General features: G+C 38.1%; 2 protein-coding genes across 3 annotated transcripts in view; both read left to right on the top strand.

The window, feature by feature from the left end:
• Positions 1-16570, top strand: part of LOC135231273 (LIM zinc-binding domain-containing Nebulette) — a 429820-nt gene that overhangs the window by 368462 nt on the left and 44788 nt on the right. The gene's annotated exons all lie outside the window — the stretch shown is intronic.
• The window catches only part of LOC100670710 (nebulette), a 90018-nt gene that overhangs the window by 57054 nt on the left and 16394 nt on the right, over positions 1-16570 (top strand). The window contains exons 12-14 of the mRNA XM_064283219.1: positions 6373-6483; positions 9038-9148; positions 13702-13812. Coding sequence (XP_064139289.1) covers positions 6373-6483; positions 9038-9148; positions 13702-13812 — 333 coding nt within the window. The remainder of the gene's footprint in view (positions 1-6372; positions 6484-9037; positions 9149-13701; positions 13813-16570) is intronic.

Genomic DNA, 16570 nt, shown 5'->3' with positions numbered 1-16570 from the left:
GTGCAGAGGGTCGCTATGAGTCATAACTAAACTCGAAGGCACCTAACAAGAGCAACAACAGTTATCAGTTACAGCCCCATTGCTTCACTCTAGGTGGCATAGTGGTTCAGAGCTTGGCTGCTAACCAATCGGCAGTTGGAATCCACCAGTTGCTCCTTGGAAACCCTATAGGGTGGTTCTACTCTGTCTTTTGGGGTCGCTGTGAGTCGGAATCAACTCGGTGGCAACAGGTTTGGTTTTTGGTTTTACGCTCTGTGACCATCATCGTTTCTATTCTCAAATGACAACACCGAAATGGGGAAATTATGATTTCTGGACCAAAAAATGTCCATTTTTTGTTGAAATATTGTAACTCGTCTTCCTGGGAAAAGGGCACACAGGTATTACTAAGGCTTGTTTAATGGTCGAAGTTGGTTAATTTAATCTTCAAACAAGAGAGGAGAAAATAATAACTTCTATTTTTCATGTGGCTTACCTTCTTAAGCTGATAAAAGAAAATTTGACCAAGAATAGTCAGGTAAATATTTTGACTAGTGTTTTAACTGAATTGACAGAATTGGTAAATTTGAGCAAACTTAAGAAGCCTTCCAAAAACTTATGTATAATGCAACATCTTTTTATTTATTTATTGTACTTTAGATGAAGGTTTTTAGAACAAAGTAGTTTCTCATCAAACAGTTAGCACACACATTGTTGTATGACATTGGTTAACAACTCCACGACATGTCAACAACGCTCTCCCTCCTTAACCCTGGGTTCCCTATTACCAGCTTTCCTGTTCACTCCTGCCTTTCAGTCCCTGCCCAGGGCTGGTGTGCCCCTTTAGTCTTATTTTGTTCCATGGGCCTGTTCAGTCTTTGGCTGAAGGGTGAACCTCAGGAGCGACCTCATTACTGAGCTGAAAGGGTGTCTGGAGGCCATACTCTTAGGTTTTCTCTAGTCTCTGTCAGGCCAGCAAGTCTGGTCTTTCTTTTTGAGTTGGAATTTTGTTCTACATTTTTTCTCCAGCTCTGTCCAGGACCCTCTATTGCGATCCCTGTCAGAGGAGTCAGTCGTGGTAGCCAGGCACCATCTAGTTGTACTGGACTCAGTCTGGTGGAGGCCGTGGTAGTTGTGGTCCATTAGTCCTTTGGACTAATCTTTCCCTTGTATCTTTAGTTTTCTTCATTATTCCTTGCTCCCGAAGGGGTGAGACCAGTGGAGTATCCTAGATGACCACTCACAGGCTTTTAAGACTCCAGACACTACTCACCAAAGTAGAATGTAGAACGTATTCTTTATAAACTATGTTATGCCAATTGAGCTAGATGTTCCCTGAGACCATGGTCACTGGAGCCCTCAGCCCAGCAATTTGGTCCTTCAGGGAGTTTGGATGTGTCTATAGAACTTCCATGACCTTGGTTTTTACAAGTTTTGCTGGCCTCCCCAGTATTGTGTACTGTCTTACCCTTCACCAAAGTTTCTACTTATCTATCATCTATTAAGTGTTTTTCCATTCTCACCCCTCCCCTCCCTTGTAACCATCAAAGATTGTTCCTTTTTGTATGAAAACCTTTTCATGAGTTTTTACAGTAGTGGTGTCATACAATATTTGTCCTTTTACTATTGACTATTTCACTCAGCATAATGTCCCCCAGATTCATCCATGTTATGGGATGCTTCACAGATTAATTGTTGTTCTTTGTCGTTGTGTAATACTCCATTGTGTGTATGTACCACAGTTCGTTTATGCATTCATCTGTTGATGCGCATCTAGGTTGTTGCCATGTTTTTGCTATCGTGAACAATGCTACAGTGAACACAGATATGTATACGTCTATTTGTGTGACGACTCGTATTTCTCTGGCATGTATTCCTAGGAGTGGGATTGCTGGATCGTATGGTATTTCTATTCCTAGCTTCCTAAGGAAGCGCCATATTGTTTTTCCAAAATGGTTGTATTATTTTGTAGTGCAACATCTTTTAATGGAAGAACTTTTCTGCATTTAGAGACATCCTTTAAATTAAAAAAAAAAGTTGCCATCGAGTCAACTCCTGCTCCCATTGACCATGTGTGTCAGAGTAGAACTGTGCTCCGTAGAGTTTCCAATGGCCAATCCTTTGGAAGTAGATCACCAGGCCTTTGTTCTGAGGTGCCTCTGGGTGGACTCGAACCTCCAACCTTTTGGTTAGCAACTGAGCGTTTTAACCATTTGTACCACCCAGGGACATATCCTTTACATCCTCTTTATTGTCTTCTATTGCAGTGGGCACATTGGCAGGGGCAAGAGCCAGATTTCCAATTCATTTCACCCTGTTTTAGAGGAATAATGTGGCAGTTGTCATTGCGCTACAGTCCAGAGAAACATTTCTACCTTTATGAGCTGCTGTGGTGCTTTCATTTAGTTGGTTCCCTATATGAAAGACATCACTTAACTGTTCTGAAAACAGCATCAAGAGGGTGGCATCAGCCTTTCAGGTTTGCCCTAATCTTACCCAGGCCCTCTTGAGCCTCCATCTCCATTTACCTCTTTCCCTGCCCTTTGATCTTGAATAACGTAAATATCCATGCTGAGGACCCCTTATCATTCCGGCCTCACGGTTCCTTGGTTTAGTTTCCTTTCACCAACAAATCCTGGAATTTATAAGTCATGATTAATATATTCTAATATAGTGTTTCTGAATTAAAAATAACTATTTTATAATCTGGGATTTGAAATCCCCCATCTTTCATTGTAGCCTCTCTTTTCTTCATCCAACTTATTCTCACTCCTGCTGAATGGGCCCTTTGTCATTAAGATGACGTCAACTTCCTGGACCCTTTGGTTTTCCCAGGCTGTTTTCTTTCTGAATTAACTGTGCTTTCCTGTTCACTTGAACAGCAGGGCCACCGTGTGAAAAGGGGTCTGATCCTCCCTTTCTTAGGTTAAGCAGTTTAGCCAAGCTTGTGTTGTTGGCTCATGGTGGGGCTGAGACTTAAACTCTGGTGTTGAGCCTCCAGATTCTATACTATATTTAGGTCTCACTGTCCAGCTCTTGCTCTGCTGGTCCCTGGGTTCTCACCAATAATCACGTCTCTTACTTTGTTGAGATACTGAGCTTTTTCAGTTTTCTTCTACGCAGCCCCAGGCCATTGTTATTTTAGTATTTGTGTTACACTTTCATTGTCTTATTCACAGGTGGGGGGGACATTCCCTTCTTCCTCTTGCCTTATGTTTGATTCTTTCTGTACTTTCTTTTCTGACTATCATATTTCCCATCCCCCTCTATAGAGTTGTTATGAGTTGGAATTGACTCGATAGTAGTGTTTTTTTTTTCTTCCTTATGGAGATGGTACTCAAACTCTTCTGTGGATAAGTCACTCTGGAAGCTTGTTTGAAATGCATATCCCCCTGTTGCTGCCTCAGGAGAGTGTGCTTCAGTAGCTCTTACTGTTCAGTTCTGTTGTAGTCAGGTCGATTCTGACTCATAGCGCCCCTATAGGACAGAGTAGAACAGCCCCGTAGGGTTTCCAAGGAGTGGCTGGTGGATTCAAACTGCCAACCTTTTTGGTTAGCAGCCTGAGCTCTTAACCACTGCGCCACCAAGGCTGTACCTAGGTCTTGCCGCAGAGCCTGGGAATCATGTTTTAACAGCTATCCCAGGAGTTTCTGACATAGGTGGTCCAGTGACAAGACTTTGAGAAGCACTGACTCATTGAAGGAATCTAATACTCTCTAAACTGAAAACAGTAGAAGTCATGTCCATCTGCTTCTCAAAGAATCATTGGACAAACAAAGTAGACCAAGTTGCCTTTATTTGCATAAAACCCGCAGTTGATTTTTTTTCCTTTGTGGATAGACCCTCAAAAGCAAAAAGATTACCGAAGCTGAATTTCACCATACTGATCTGTAGTGACTTTCAAAGACACTCTTAGCACTGAAAAAAGAGCTATGGCGTCTGCATAGATAGATATGTAAACAAACAAAAAAAGTAGATATTATTTATTCATGAGATCAAATTTAGATCTTAAAAGTCCAGTATGACTAGCAGTTTGATTTTACCATTACTTGGCTACATGACACAAAAGGAAAATTTAAAGAAATGGTCAAGTGAACGAATTAATTGCTTTCGATTGGCTCTTTTGACATCAGGTATAAATAGCTTTAATGCTTAACTGTGGTTGTACATCTGTTGAATGTTGGGAGGTTAATTTAAACTGGAGACTCCTGTGAGCCCTGTGTTAATATTGGCTTTTAATTTTTGCTATTCTGCTTTCTGGTATTGTCACAGGGGTGAATTACCCTTTGCAAATGTGAGATGTGTTTTCATTTTAATTATAGCCATTGGCTATTAGCTTTTTAGGCTCAGCAATTATAGTTTTGCTCAGCAAGGCTTGAATAGAGAGAAATCTTCAAATAGAAAATAGCTTTGGACCAAGTTTATACTCTAAACGCTAAAAAAAATCTTAGACGAATGTGATGTGACAGTTGTCATTAAATATAGGGTCAATAAAGTAGATACAAAGAAAACCGTCTGTCTTAGAGATGGTTTTCATTCTTAAGAGGTGGACTTAACTGTGATGTTCTTGAGGAGACTCATAACATGGAAAGCTAAATATGACCTCATGAAAAGCCACTACTGTTTTTGTAATGGCCTGTAATTATGCTTATCTCACTTTCTTCTTATGCCAGAGATATGTTCAATCAGTGTATTTCTTAGAGGAAATCTCTGAACTTGGCTTTTAACATTTTTTTGTCTTCTGTTTCACAAACATAGCTCTCCTTACACAAAACACACCAAAGGTTTTTGTTTTTCTCCTTGTGTATTGGTCACTTGCAGTCCATGATCAACCTTCTTTAATGACTTTCTTCGGTAAAATAGTATTTTTCAGAGACGAGATTTTTTAAGTGAAATATCTGATTTAAATCTATAATCTAGCTAGCTAGCTAGCTATATACATACACACATTTGAAAGCTGGAGATCCCCTATATTCAGCCTTATAATTACATTGTCTTGCTTAGTTCCGCATTGTTCTTGGGTGTATCTGGATTTCCTTTCATTCAGGATGTTCGTAGTACAGCTTCTTATTAGCTTTGTTAGACTTTAGTATTTACAAACCATCCACGTGGCCTTACACACATTAGTTGTTAAATAATCATGTCAGGTGTCAAGTAAGGCGACAACATGCTTCTCTTACCCTCCCTCATGGTTTTGAGAATTTCTTTAATTACATATTACCCTTACCTCTGTAATAAGTATAAAATGAACCTGGAAATAGCTTCCCACTTTGCATTAATAATAATCTCAAGCAGAATTTGTTTGTTTTTATCATCTTTGTAATGCAATTTGAATAAAATACTTGGCTGATAAAATTTGGGCGCTTGTTTGTCAAGTAGGAGCCCTGGTGGTTCAATGGTTAGGTGCTCAGCTCCTAACCAAAAGATTGGTGGTTGGAACCCACAAGCCACTCCGTGGGAGAAAGATGTGGCAGTCTGCTCCTATAAAGATTACAGCCTTGAAAACCCTATGGGGCAGTTCTACCCTGTCCTGTAGGGTCCCTATAAGTCAGAATTGATTAGAAGGCAGTGGGTTTTTTGGGTTTGTCAGGTAACTCTGTACATGAGTAGATATTTTTGTTATTTAGAGAGACTATCTTTATAGTCATAAAGCATGCATTGCCATTGATTTTCAAATAAATAGTTCAAAGGCTAGAATTTAGAGACCCATAGCTGAAAGTGGCAGATGGTGTCAGAGGGGCAGTTGGGGGTATGGATTTAAGCCTCCCATAATCACTGGCAGCACCCCCTTTCATTTCTTATTATGAATGTACCTGAAGAACCATATATCAAGGTTGAGATAAGATTTCTCCTCACAGTGTAACTTGATTCATATCAAACTCCATAAATTTTAGACAAATACTCTCAATGCTAAAATTACGAAAGGAAAATACGACCTCCTTAGCCCTCATTACATTTTAGAAATGGCCTGGCAGAGTGAGATAGAGAGATGCTGTGGACATGCTCCTTTGGTTTGTCCAGGCTTCTGGGTCACCAGGTTTTCTTCCAGTGAGTGGATTGACCCCCTGATTGGATTACTTCCCTTTTGAGTGAACTGATTAAGTGATCCAATCAGATAGCCAATTTGATTGGTTCTCTTCCCAAAATATCATAATGTTAAATATTCACAGACATACTGAGATGTTAAGCAGCCTCACTCAGAATGCTCTACCAGAGGGAGGGACGACCTGATGGTTTGGTTGAATTCTAAAATTTATGATAAACTGCGAATTATTTATTGCTTACTTATGAAAAAACCAGAATTATTTTCCTGTTGTTCTAGGAGCTCTTGTTTTAATAGCTTTTAAAAGTCACTAATATTTCCTAAATTTAAAATTATTATTTTTTTAATAGAAAATTTACAGAGAAAATTTTGAGAAGGAAATTAAAGGAAGGTCATCATTGGATTTAGACAAGACTCCAGAATTTTTACATGTAAAGTACATCACCAACCTTCTGAAGGAGGTATGATCCTTCCGTTTCTTACTAGAGATTCCAAAAGAGAAGTAAATAAATAGCCTAGAAAATATTCTTAACAATTCAGTGTTTGTGATATTAACCCCTTTAACTCTTTCTCTCACTTCGACATTTACTTTAAAAGTTTTGTATTTTCATTAAAAACAGGAAAGTGTGTGTTAATGTTTCCATTTAAAGTTGCAGGGAGAAACTTTCTAGAAGCACTTGAAAAAAATATATGTCCTGATTTTGTGTTTTGGTTGTAGCTCAGAAGTTTTATGAGTAGTTAGTTTTATAGCTTTATGGGAGTTAGTTTAAAAAAAATATTTTGAATGTGGGTGCACAAGCTCGATTTTTTCAAGTTGAGGTATTGTGAAAACGTGTATGAGAACCAGCTTTTTCTGGAGATTCTCTCTGGACATTTGATATCAGAAGTGAGGTGATCACATGTAAAGATCTAGAAAAATGGTGCATTACTTATAAAAGGTTTGTGTTCTAACTGGGAAAAATAATGTATTTAGCATACAGAACATAGGAACACCTGTTCATTTTTTCATTTTAATTTATTCTCAAGGGGGATTTTCCTTCTAAGTTTAAAGGTGCATTTAGGCTCACAATTAATATATTAAATTTGTTGACTATTAGTTCACTAATCTAATACTTAAACATACCATGCTCATAGCCCATCCCTTTAAAAGTTTTCTTTCAGTGGCTGAAAGATAGCTTGGATCTCTTCCAGCTCTGCTTGACAAGATTATCTTTACATTAAGGGAACACGTTAGAGAACTTCAGTTCATCATGAGTTTTTGAACTGAAGAAACTATTCCTGAGAGAATTGTCTTAAACCAGCGGAGTAAATTTTAGAATCTAATTACCTATGTAGAGTTGTGTGATCATGAACTTCTTTAATAAGAAAATGGCAACTGGCCTTTACCATCTAACTGCCTTTTGAAATTTAACATGATTTACCGTTGTAACTTATGTTTGCTGAAGTAGGCAGGCATATGAAAGAGCTCTCTGGCTACCCTATGTTTACTCACTTCCAGTTACTATAAATCTTCGAAAAGCTGAAACATTGTTATTTGAGAAATGGGATGGTCAGGAAGCAAAATATTATCTACATCCTTTTCTTGGAGACCCTCTGGTTCAAGTCCGGTTTTTTTTTTTTCCCCCTTTCTGGTAATATCAAGTTTTGTAATGAGAATTGTTTTCTCCCCGGAGTGGATGCTAAATATAACTATCATTTTAATCAATTGGCAACTTCCTAATGTTGTCATTTTCCATTTAAAAAATATGCGCTATTTGTATTTTTTTTTAGAGGAATTGTTTCTTCATTTATATACAAGTGACGGTGTGAGATCTATTTGGAGATACATAAGTGACTTTAATATACACGCCATTGCCTTCTTTCTTTAATCTAAGTCCCCTTTCTACATGGCAGCGTTTAGCTTTAAACTGACTTTATGTAGTTTTCTCTTTTTGATTTTTTACATTTGCCTTGCTATTTAGAGCATTCAGAGTATAATTTTCTTCCTCATTTCATTTGATTCCCCCAATTGCCCTTCGACATTGGCAGAGCAAGTATTTTTATGTTCATTTTGCCTGTGTGGAAATCAAGGCTTAATTAAAGCCCTCCTGGACTTCACTACATAAATGATGGGACTCTGACCTCTACTGAGGTCCTTTGACTCCAGAGCTTTTTCCAAAATTACATAGAGGTTATTGCAATAGCTAGTAGGCTATTAGTTAAACAGAAAAAACCAGCTAATTTAGTTACACTGGACAAAGAGAAAAGAACATGAGATGAACCCTAGAATTAACTGGAACCTGATTTCTTATCATTAAAGGCTGTTACATCTTCCATCTGGCAAGTTAGTTAAAATGCAACTTTAGTTGAATTTATATTATTTTCACAGTGCAATTACTAGGAAACAATTATTACAAAAAAAATTGCTACAAAATTAGCAAGAAAGCAAGTTATATATAATTATTAATATAGGATATTTGTATCGACTTAAAATCAAATATTAAAAGAAGTGAAATTCTAAACTGTATTATCAATCTATAGGAAATTATTTGGTTTTTCAAGTTTTTTAATATAATGGAACCTTATTTTAAAAAAAAAAAACCTTTTGGCTACATCAATCCTTTTGATTTTGTCATTTTTTATTCTTTTTCGACTATGTTTTCTTTGGGTGATTCACATTTTATGGACAATTTTCAAAAAAAAATTTCACATAATGAGAAGCATGTATGCCTAAGATCTTCCTCACCATTTAAAGGAAAAGCACCTTAAAAAAAAAAAAAAATCCAGCATGGTACCAAAACATTTCAGGAGAAAGGATGAAATGAAAAAGATGGATAGTATTGGAAGCCACTCTAAACACCATTAGAGGAGAAAATGAAGTCTCTGCAGAAAATAGGGGGCATGATGCTCCACAATCTGACTCATTCTTTCTAGAAATATTTTTTTTCTTCTACAGTCACTAGAAAACGTGTAAAACAGTACATCAGATGAAGTGCTGCCCAGTAAATATTGAACTGTAATATTCTTGTCTCATAGAAGGAATATAAGAAAGATTTGGAAAATGAAATAAAAGGGAAAGGAATGGACCTTAATTCAGAAGTTCTTGATATTCAAAGAGCAAAACGAGCATCTGAAATTGCTAGTGAGGTGAGTATATTTATTTACAAGTTTGAATGTATGAATGGTCAACTGATTTCCTTATCTGTAAATCTTTCTCATAGATTATACATGTGCCACAACTTTTAAGTGTAGATGATTGCAAGCTGCTATGTTGTAGCAGTCTTTTCCCAATGAATAAAAGAAGAAGAAAAAAAAGGTGCTCACTATCCCTTTTCTATGTGATATTTAAAAAAAAAAAAAAAAAGGCCATTTCCTCATTTTAGAGAAAATCTGTACAAGAAAACAATTCATATGTAGATAATAACGTGTTGCTCTCTAGTCAATTCCGACTCACAGCCACCCTATAGGACGGAGTAGAACTGCCCCATAGGGTTTGCAAGGAGTGGCTGGTGGGTTCCAACTACTGACTTTTTGGTTAGCAGCCGAGCTCTTAACCGCTAGCCACCAGGGCTCCATGTAGATAATACCCAGACTAAAATCTTTCCGTGAGACTGAATTTGATCATTTAAGTACGTGAAGGTAGAAGACTGGGAACACAGGTAATCAAGGTCTATCGGCAACTGCAGTTATAAAGCTCACATAGTCCGCTGGTCAGAATCCAGTGGCTCTCCCCGGCCAGGCTTAGACTGCTGAGTGAACAAGCTAAGCCTCTTTATTAAATGAAGGTGGCGGCTGCTCACTTCACAAGAACTTTATAAGAAGGAATGAAATATCTCTGAGGTGCTTTCAGTTCTTTAATCCTTATATTTTGTCATCACTTTGGTGTCAAATAATGACTTTTTGCTTTGAGGGGAATCTAGCAGCAGCATTTAGCAGTAAAAAAATCAGCTTCACCCCCATATGTTAATAAACTGTGGTGACGGTGATGTTGACCACCCTGTTAGTTAAGTTGAAAATGATAGAAACCCAACTCAACTTGTATTAAGCAACAAAAGAAATTTATTGGTTTATGGAGTAGAAAAGTCTCGAGGTTAAGCTTACTTCAGGCTGGAATTCAAATGATGTCAATGTCTCCCTTTCTTTTCGTCTCTCAGTATTGTTACCTTCTCTTTTGGCTTCACTCTGGGAAGGCTGTCTCCATGTGCTAGCCCCTGTTAACAACTTGATAAACAATTTCTACAGCTAGCAATCCCAGTGAGCAGTGAGCATGTTTTCTTGTACCTCTAATTAAAGAATCTCTTTGGATCAATTTCAGTCAAGTGCCTACTCCTGACCCAATAATTATGTCCTGCGGTAGGGGAATGTAATGTGCTAATTAGCCTAGTATGGGTTTCATGGCTACCCATTTGTTTGGTTAACTTCCTATGTTGTTTAAAAAAGTGTTATAGGTATAAACTCTCCTAAATTTTTTTTTTTTTTTTAATTTACGTTCAGCTGTGGCCATATTAATGATTTTAAGTAAGTTAGAAGGAATATTAAAAATACTTTAATGCAACTACAGATATATGTGAGGAGCAGAAAGGAGGTAGAAATCAACCCATCCCAAAAGGTATGGATTAAGATCAGTGAGAGGTAATTCCCCCAAAAGAATATCTTGAAATTCTTTGCCAGAAGAGGGGACATGGATCTGGTCTGGTGAAAAGAACAGATGTCCACTGTGATGCCTTTGGCTCATGTTGTCATTACATGATCTCTTCTCTACAAATTCTTTTGTTATGGTGATATGTTCAGTCCACATTCAAAGTAAAATCTTGTAATAACTTGTCACTAACATTTAGAAAAATCTTCAGTGGCTGAGACCAGGCAAATAAAGTTGAATAACAAGATGGTGACAGGAATGGCAATAAATTGAGGCTTCTCAGTTTGGCATACCGTGGTGGCTTGCATATTGCTGTGATGCTTGAAGCTATGCCACCCGTATTTCAAACACCATCAGAGTCACCCTTGTTGGACAGGTTTCAACAGAGTTTCCAGACTAAGACTGACTAGGAAGAAGGACCTGGTGGTTTACTTCTGAAAAAATTGGCCAGTGAAAACCTTATGAAGAGCAGTGGAACACTGTCTGGTATAGTGCCAGAAGATGAGCCCCTCAGGTTGGAAAGCACTGAAAATACAACTGGGGAAGAGCTGCCTCCTTAAAATAGAGTTGCCTTAATGACACGGATAGAGTAAAACTGTTGGGACCTTCATTTGCTGGGGTGGCGCGACTCAAAATGAGAAGAAACAGCTGTAAGCATCCGTTAATAACAAGAACATAGAATGTACGAGGTATGAATCTAGGAAAATTGGAAGTTGTCAAAGATGAAATGGACTACATAAAGATCAAAACTCTAGGTATTAGTGAGGTGAAATGGACTGGTATTGGCCATTTTGAATTGGAAAATTATATGGTCTACTAGTCCAGGAATAAGAAATTGAAGAAGAATGACATTGCATTCATCATCAAAAAGAACATTTCGAGATCTATCCTGAAGTACAATGCTGTTGGTGGTAGGATAATATCCATATGCCTACGAGGAAGACCAGTTAATATGACAATTACTCAAATTTATGCACCAACCGCTAATGCCAAAGATGAGGAAATTGAATATTTTTACCAACATATGCATTCTGAAATTGATCAAACATGCAATCAAGATGCAGTGCTAATTACTGGGGATTGGAACACAAAAGTTGAAAATAAAGAAGATTGGTAGTTGGAAAATAAGGCCTTGGTGATAGAAACCATGCTGGAGATCACATGATAGAATTTTGCAAGACCAGTGACTTCATTGTAAATACCTTTTTTCAACAACATAAATGGCGACTATACATGTGGACCTCACTAAATGGAATACACAAGAAAGAGATGATAAAGAAGCTCAATATCATCAGTCAGAGCAAGGTCAGGGGCTGACTGTGGAACAGACCATCAATTATTCATATGCAAGTTCATGTTGAAGCTGAATAAAATTAGAACAAGTCTAGGAGAGCTAAAATATGACCTTGAGTATATCTCACCTGAATTTAGAGACCATCTCAAGAGTAGATTTGACGCATTGAACACTAATGACCGAAGACCAGATGAATTGTGGAATGACATCAAGGACGTCATATGCGAAGACAGAAAAAGGTCATTAAAAAGACAGGAAAGAAAGAAAAGACCTAAATGGATGTCAGAAGAGACTCTGAAACTTGCTTTTGAATGTGGAGTAGCTAAAGCAAAAGGAAGAAACGATGAAGTAAAAGAGTTGAACAGAAGATTTCAGTGGGTGGCTCGAGAAAACAAAGTATTATAATGACATGTGCAAAGACCTGGAGATGGAAAAACAAAAGGAAAGAACACACTTGGCATTTCTCAAGCTGAAAGAACTGAAGAAAAAATTAAAGCCTCAAGTTGCAACACTGAAGGATTCTATGGGGAAATATTAAAACGACGCAGAAAACACCAAAAGAAGATGGAAGGAATACACAGAGTTACTATGCCAAAAAGAACTGGTTGACATTCAGCCATTTCAAGAGGTAGCATATGATCAAGAATGGATGGTACTGAAGGAAGAAGTTCAAGCTGCACTGAAGGCATCGGCAGGAAACAAGGCTCCAGGAATTGATAGGATACCAATTTAGATGTGTCAAAAAATGGATGAAGTGCTGGAGGTGCTCACTTGTCTATGTCAAGAAATTTGCAAGACAGCTTACCTGGCCACCCAACTGGAAGAAATCCATATTTGTGCCCATTCCAAAGAAAGGTTATCCAACAGAATGTGGAAATCAGTGAACAATATCATTAATATCACACACAAGTAAAATTCTGCTGAAGATCATTCAAAAGTGGTTGTAGCAGTACACCAACAAGGAACTGCCAGATTCAAAAGCGGACATTGAACAAGGGCTATCATTGCTGATGTCAGATGGATCCTGGCTGAAAGCAGAGAATGCCAGAAAGATGTTTACCTATGTTTTATTGACTTTGTAAAGGCATTCAACTGTGTGGATCATAGAAAATTATGAATAACACTGTGAAGAATGGGAATTCCAGAACACTAAATCGTGCTCACGTGGAACCTGTTTATAGACCAAGAGGCAGTTGTTCAAACAGAACAAGGGAATAGCACGTCATTTAAAGCGAGGAAAGGTGTACATCAGGGCTGTATCCTTTCAGCATACTTAATCAATATATATGCTGAGCAAATAATCTGAGAAGCTGGACTATATGAAGAAGAATGTGGCATCAGGATTGGAGGAATACTCATTAACAGCTTTCGATATACAGATGACACAACCTCGCTTGCTATCTTAGTCATCTAGTGCTGCTATAATGCTGTTGAATGCTCTGGCCTCAAGTTAGTCTTATTGCTACCACATCAACTTATTTACAACCCCCTCCCTGGCCCCCAGCCCCTAGCCCCAAGACAGTTGTCAGTGAAGATTCTCACTTTGGCAATTGCTTTTTTATAGTAAAAACCTTTGGAGCTTTATATTCCCTTTCAGTGAGAATAGAGATTATAGTTCTAAGCAGTTCAGAAAATTTAGTTTCTAGGTGATCATTCATAGCACAAGATGAGTTATGTTTTCTGGATTTTTTAAATATGCTTAACCATTTTTTACTTTCATTGAATATAGATATGTGTCTGAATGTTGTATAATGTTGCCTTTTACAGAAAGAATACAAGAAAGACCTGGAGTCAGTGATTAAAGGGAAGGGAATGCAAGTTGGCACTGACACCCTTGAAATACAACGGGCCAAAAAAGCTTCGGAGATAGCTAGTGAGGTTAGTAGACTGAATGGTGCAGACCTTGAAATTTGTATTTTGGAACTTAGTAAGTCATATCAGCAACTGGATTAGTATGTGGAATTTCCCAAAGCTTTGGGGCTAGTTTAACAGGTCTGAATGGCAATATTCCAAATTATCGTGCTTGTTTGAAAACTTACATTCAGTTTCTGTCACGCTAATATCCTTCGAATATACTAAAGGAAACATGGGAAAAAGCATTTTAATGGAACACACATACACCTTACCATATCCCCTTATGCAGCAAATTTTATGTTAATCTGTTGTTGTCAGCTGTTGTTGAGTTGGCCTACAACTCATGGCGACCCCATACATAACAGAACAAAATGCTGTCCAGTCCTGTGCCATGATCAGTTGCAGATCTCACTGTTATCCTATAAGGCTTTCATTGGCTGAGTTTTGGAAGTGGGTCACGAGGCCTTTCTTCCTAGTCCCTCTTAATCTAGAAGCTCCACTGTAACCTGTTCAGCATCACAGCAACACACCAGCCCCCACTGACAGTTGGATGATGGCTGTGCATGAGTTGCAGCGGCCAGGAATTCTCGTGTGGAAGGCCAGAATTCTACCACTGAGCCACCACTGCCGTCTGCATTATCTCGGCTACTATAAATGTTTTCCCCTTAAGGATAGATCATGGTGGTAGTATCATGTTATGCTATGTAGAAAAAGGTATCTGATATTTATCTTGGCATGTCTGTGTTTCCAGCTTTCCAAATAGAACTTGAATGTCTCCTGTTGAGACTAACATGGCAATGATGGCCATCCCTGTGTGATTTGGTTGCATGTTGTCAGGATAGCCTCTATTGACCCAATCACCATGCCTGAAATTTCTACAGTCAGGATTTTGGGTGGAGGTATTATATACCCTGAATGACCTTATTCTTCATCCAATAAGAACATTTTTTCTCTTCGTGTAATACATATAATTCATGACAGGGTGTTAATTGAGAAGTTTCGGCTTAGGTACCAAGATACGCTAGATATCTGATACCAAAGTTGTGGGAGCCAGGCCATATGAATATTTCAAAGGAAATACTCTGGAACTGGTTCTGTGCCTTTTGAACTCCTTCACTTGTTTTGATGATATGAAAGGTCACTGGAGTGGGCAGTATCTGGAAAGAGAGGGTTTTCTAAGAAGTATATGTGAAGAGAAAATTGGGTTGTAGGGATAAGAGGTGCTTGCTAACTTAAAGCAAGGCTGGTTAGGTGGGGGCTTCAGTGGGGCCACTCCAAGAGCTCTCCTATGACCTGAGCACTTAGGAAGAGCTGACTCAGGTTTGATTCACATCCAAGAAATGTGGAGGGCGAGAGATTGCTGTTTAAGTGTTATTACTGTGTTGATATATGCCTACAATCCTAGGATTTGGCACTGGTCAGGGAAATGGAATTACCATGATTGGATTAAACAGAGGAATTAAGGATGTCATGTGACTCCTGGCTGAAAGAGATTCCAATAGTAATTTCTTATAGTGACCTTTCCTGGGCTTCTGAGTATCTAGCAAGTAACTGCCTACCTACCTAATGAATCACTACTTATAATTCTCTGGAAATTTTCTTATTATGAGGAGGGGGTTGTGTCCAGTTCAAGGTACCGCATTGTAGCACAGGTAGGGATTCGGGACAAGAGAAGAAGGTTTTGAAATCATCCTCATGGGAATGAGAGCTGAAGCTAAGGGAATGCATCTTTTCCCTGGAGGAAAAAAAAAAAATACGGAAAGAATAGAAATTTTGTATTTCACGGTCTTACCTAAGAACAGGGTTCTAAGCATATTTCTTTTATGGGAAGTTGGCATGGTTTAGTATTTAGCTCTGTCTGTAGTTTGTAGATTAGTTTATTCAAGAATATGCTGATTTAGGTTTCTCTGTGTTCTTTGGAACTGCATAGTAGAAAAAGAGTGCAAATTTAGTTATTGACAACCTGAGGGAAAATAGAGGAATCAGCTCTATTACGGTTACGTGCAGCCCACACCAATTTTGGTTGTGCTATTATCTTTGCCTTCTAAAGGTCTCACTCTCATTTGCATATAATAATAGGCTTGTCCCATTTTGCCAAATTGGTGGGCTTTCAAATCTTTTTCAGCCAGTTTGGGAACTTTGCTATAAATTGCACATAGATTGTTTTTCATGTACAAAGTTTACTACTGTTCATGTAAAGTCGGTATGGTATATTGTGATACTAGCGGCCGCCAGTAGTTAAACTGTCCAGCATCTGTGGGCTTGAACAGGTGACATTCTTTAAGGCAGAGGGACATTAGCAAACTTGACTCAACCAGAGGCTCTAAGAGCACTTGTGCATTGAGACACACCCTTGAATGTAGCCACCACCGTGTTGTTGTTTTAAGCCTTCTAAGTTTTGGGGTGTTCGGGTACACAGCAATAAATAACTGATGCAGTTAGTGGCCCATGTGGTCTCTTGAGAATGCTTTTAGGTTTGAAATTCATAGTGGGAGATTAAATGACACATTTCTACTCTGGTTCCTTGGTGGTATCTATGCTCAGTGCCTCGGTTTCTGCATATATTGCCCTTCAAATGAGTGTTTTGTTTTGGAGTTTTAAACAGATTTAACTGAAAACTGAGAGCATATTACATACATGGTAAAAATTATGATTTTGGGAGTTATTTTGAAAATTAAAAATTATTACTTAAATTTTTATCCAGAAAAATGAGACTGAGAATGTAAATGAGTGAAAATAGACAGGTTGATGAGTGGAAAATAGAAAAAAAAAAAAAAAACAG

This window comes from Loxodonta africana, chromosome 4 (assembly GCF_030014295.1).
Source record: "Loxodonta africana isolate mLoxAfr1 chromosome 4, mLoxAfr1.hap2, whole genome shotgun sequence".
NCBI classification, from domain to species: Eukaryota; Metazoa; Chordata; class Mammalia; order Proboscidea; family Elephantidae; genus Loxodonta; species Loxodonta africana.
Note: the sequence above shows the minus strand (reverse complement) of the source record. Positions and strands in the feature narration are given on the sequence as shown.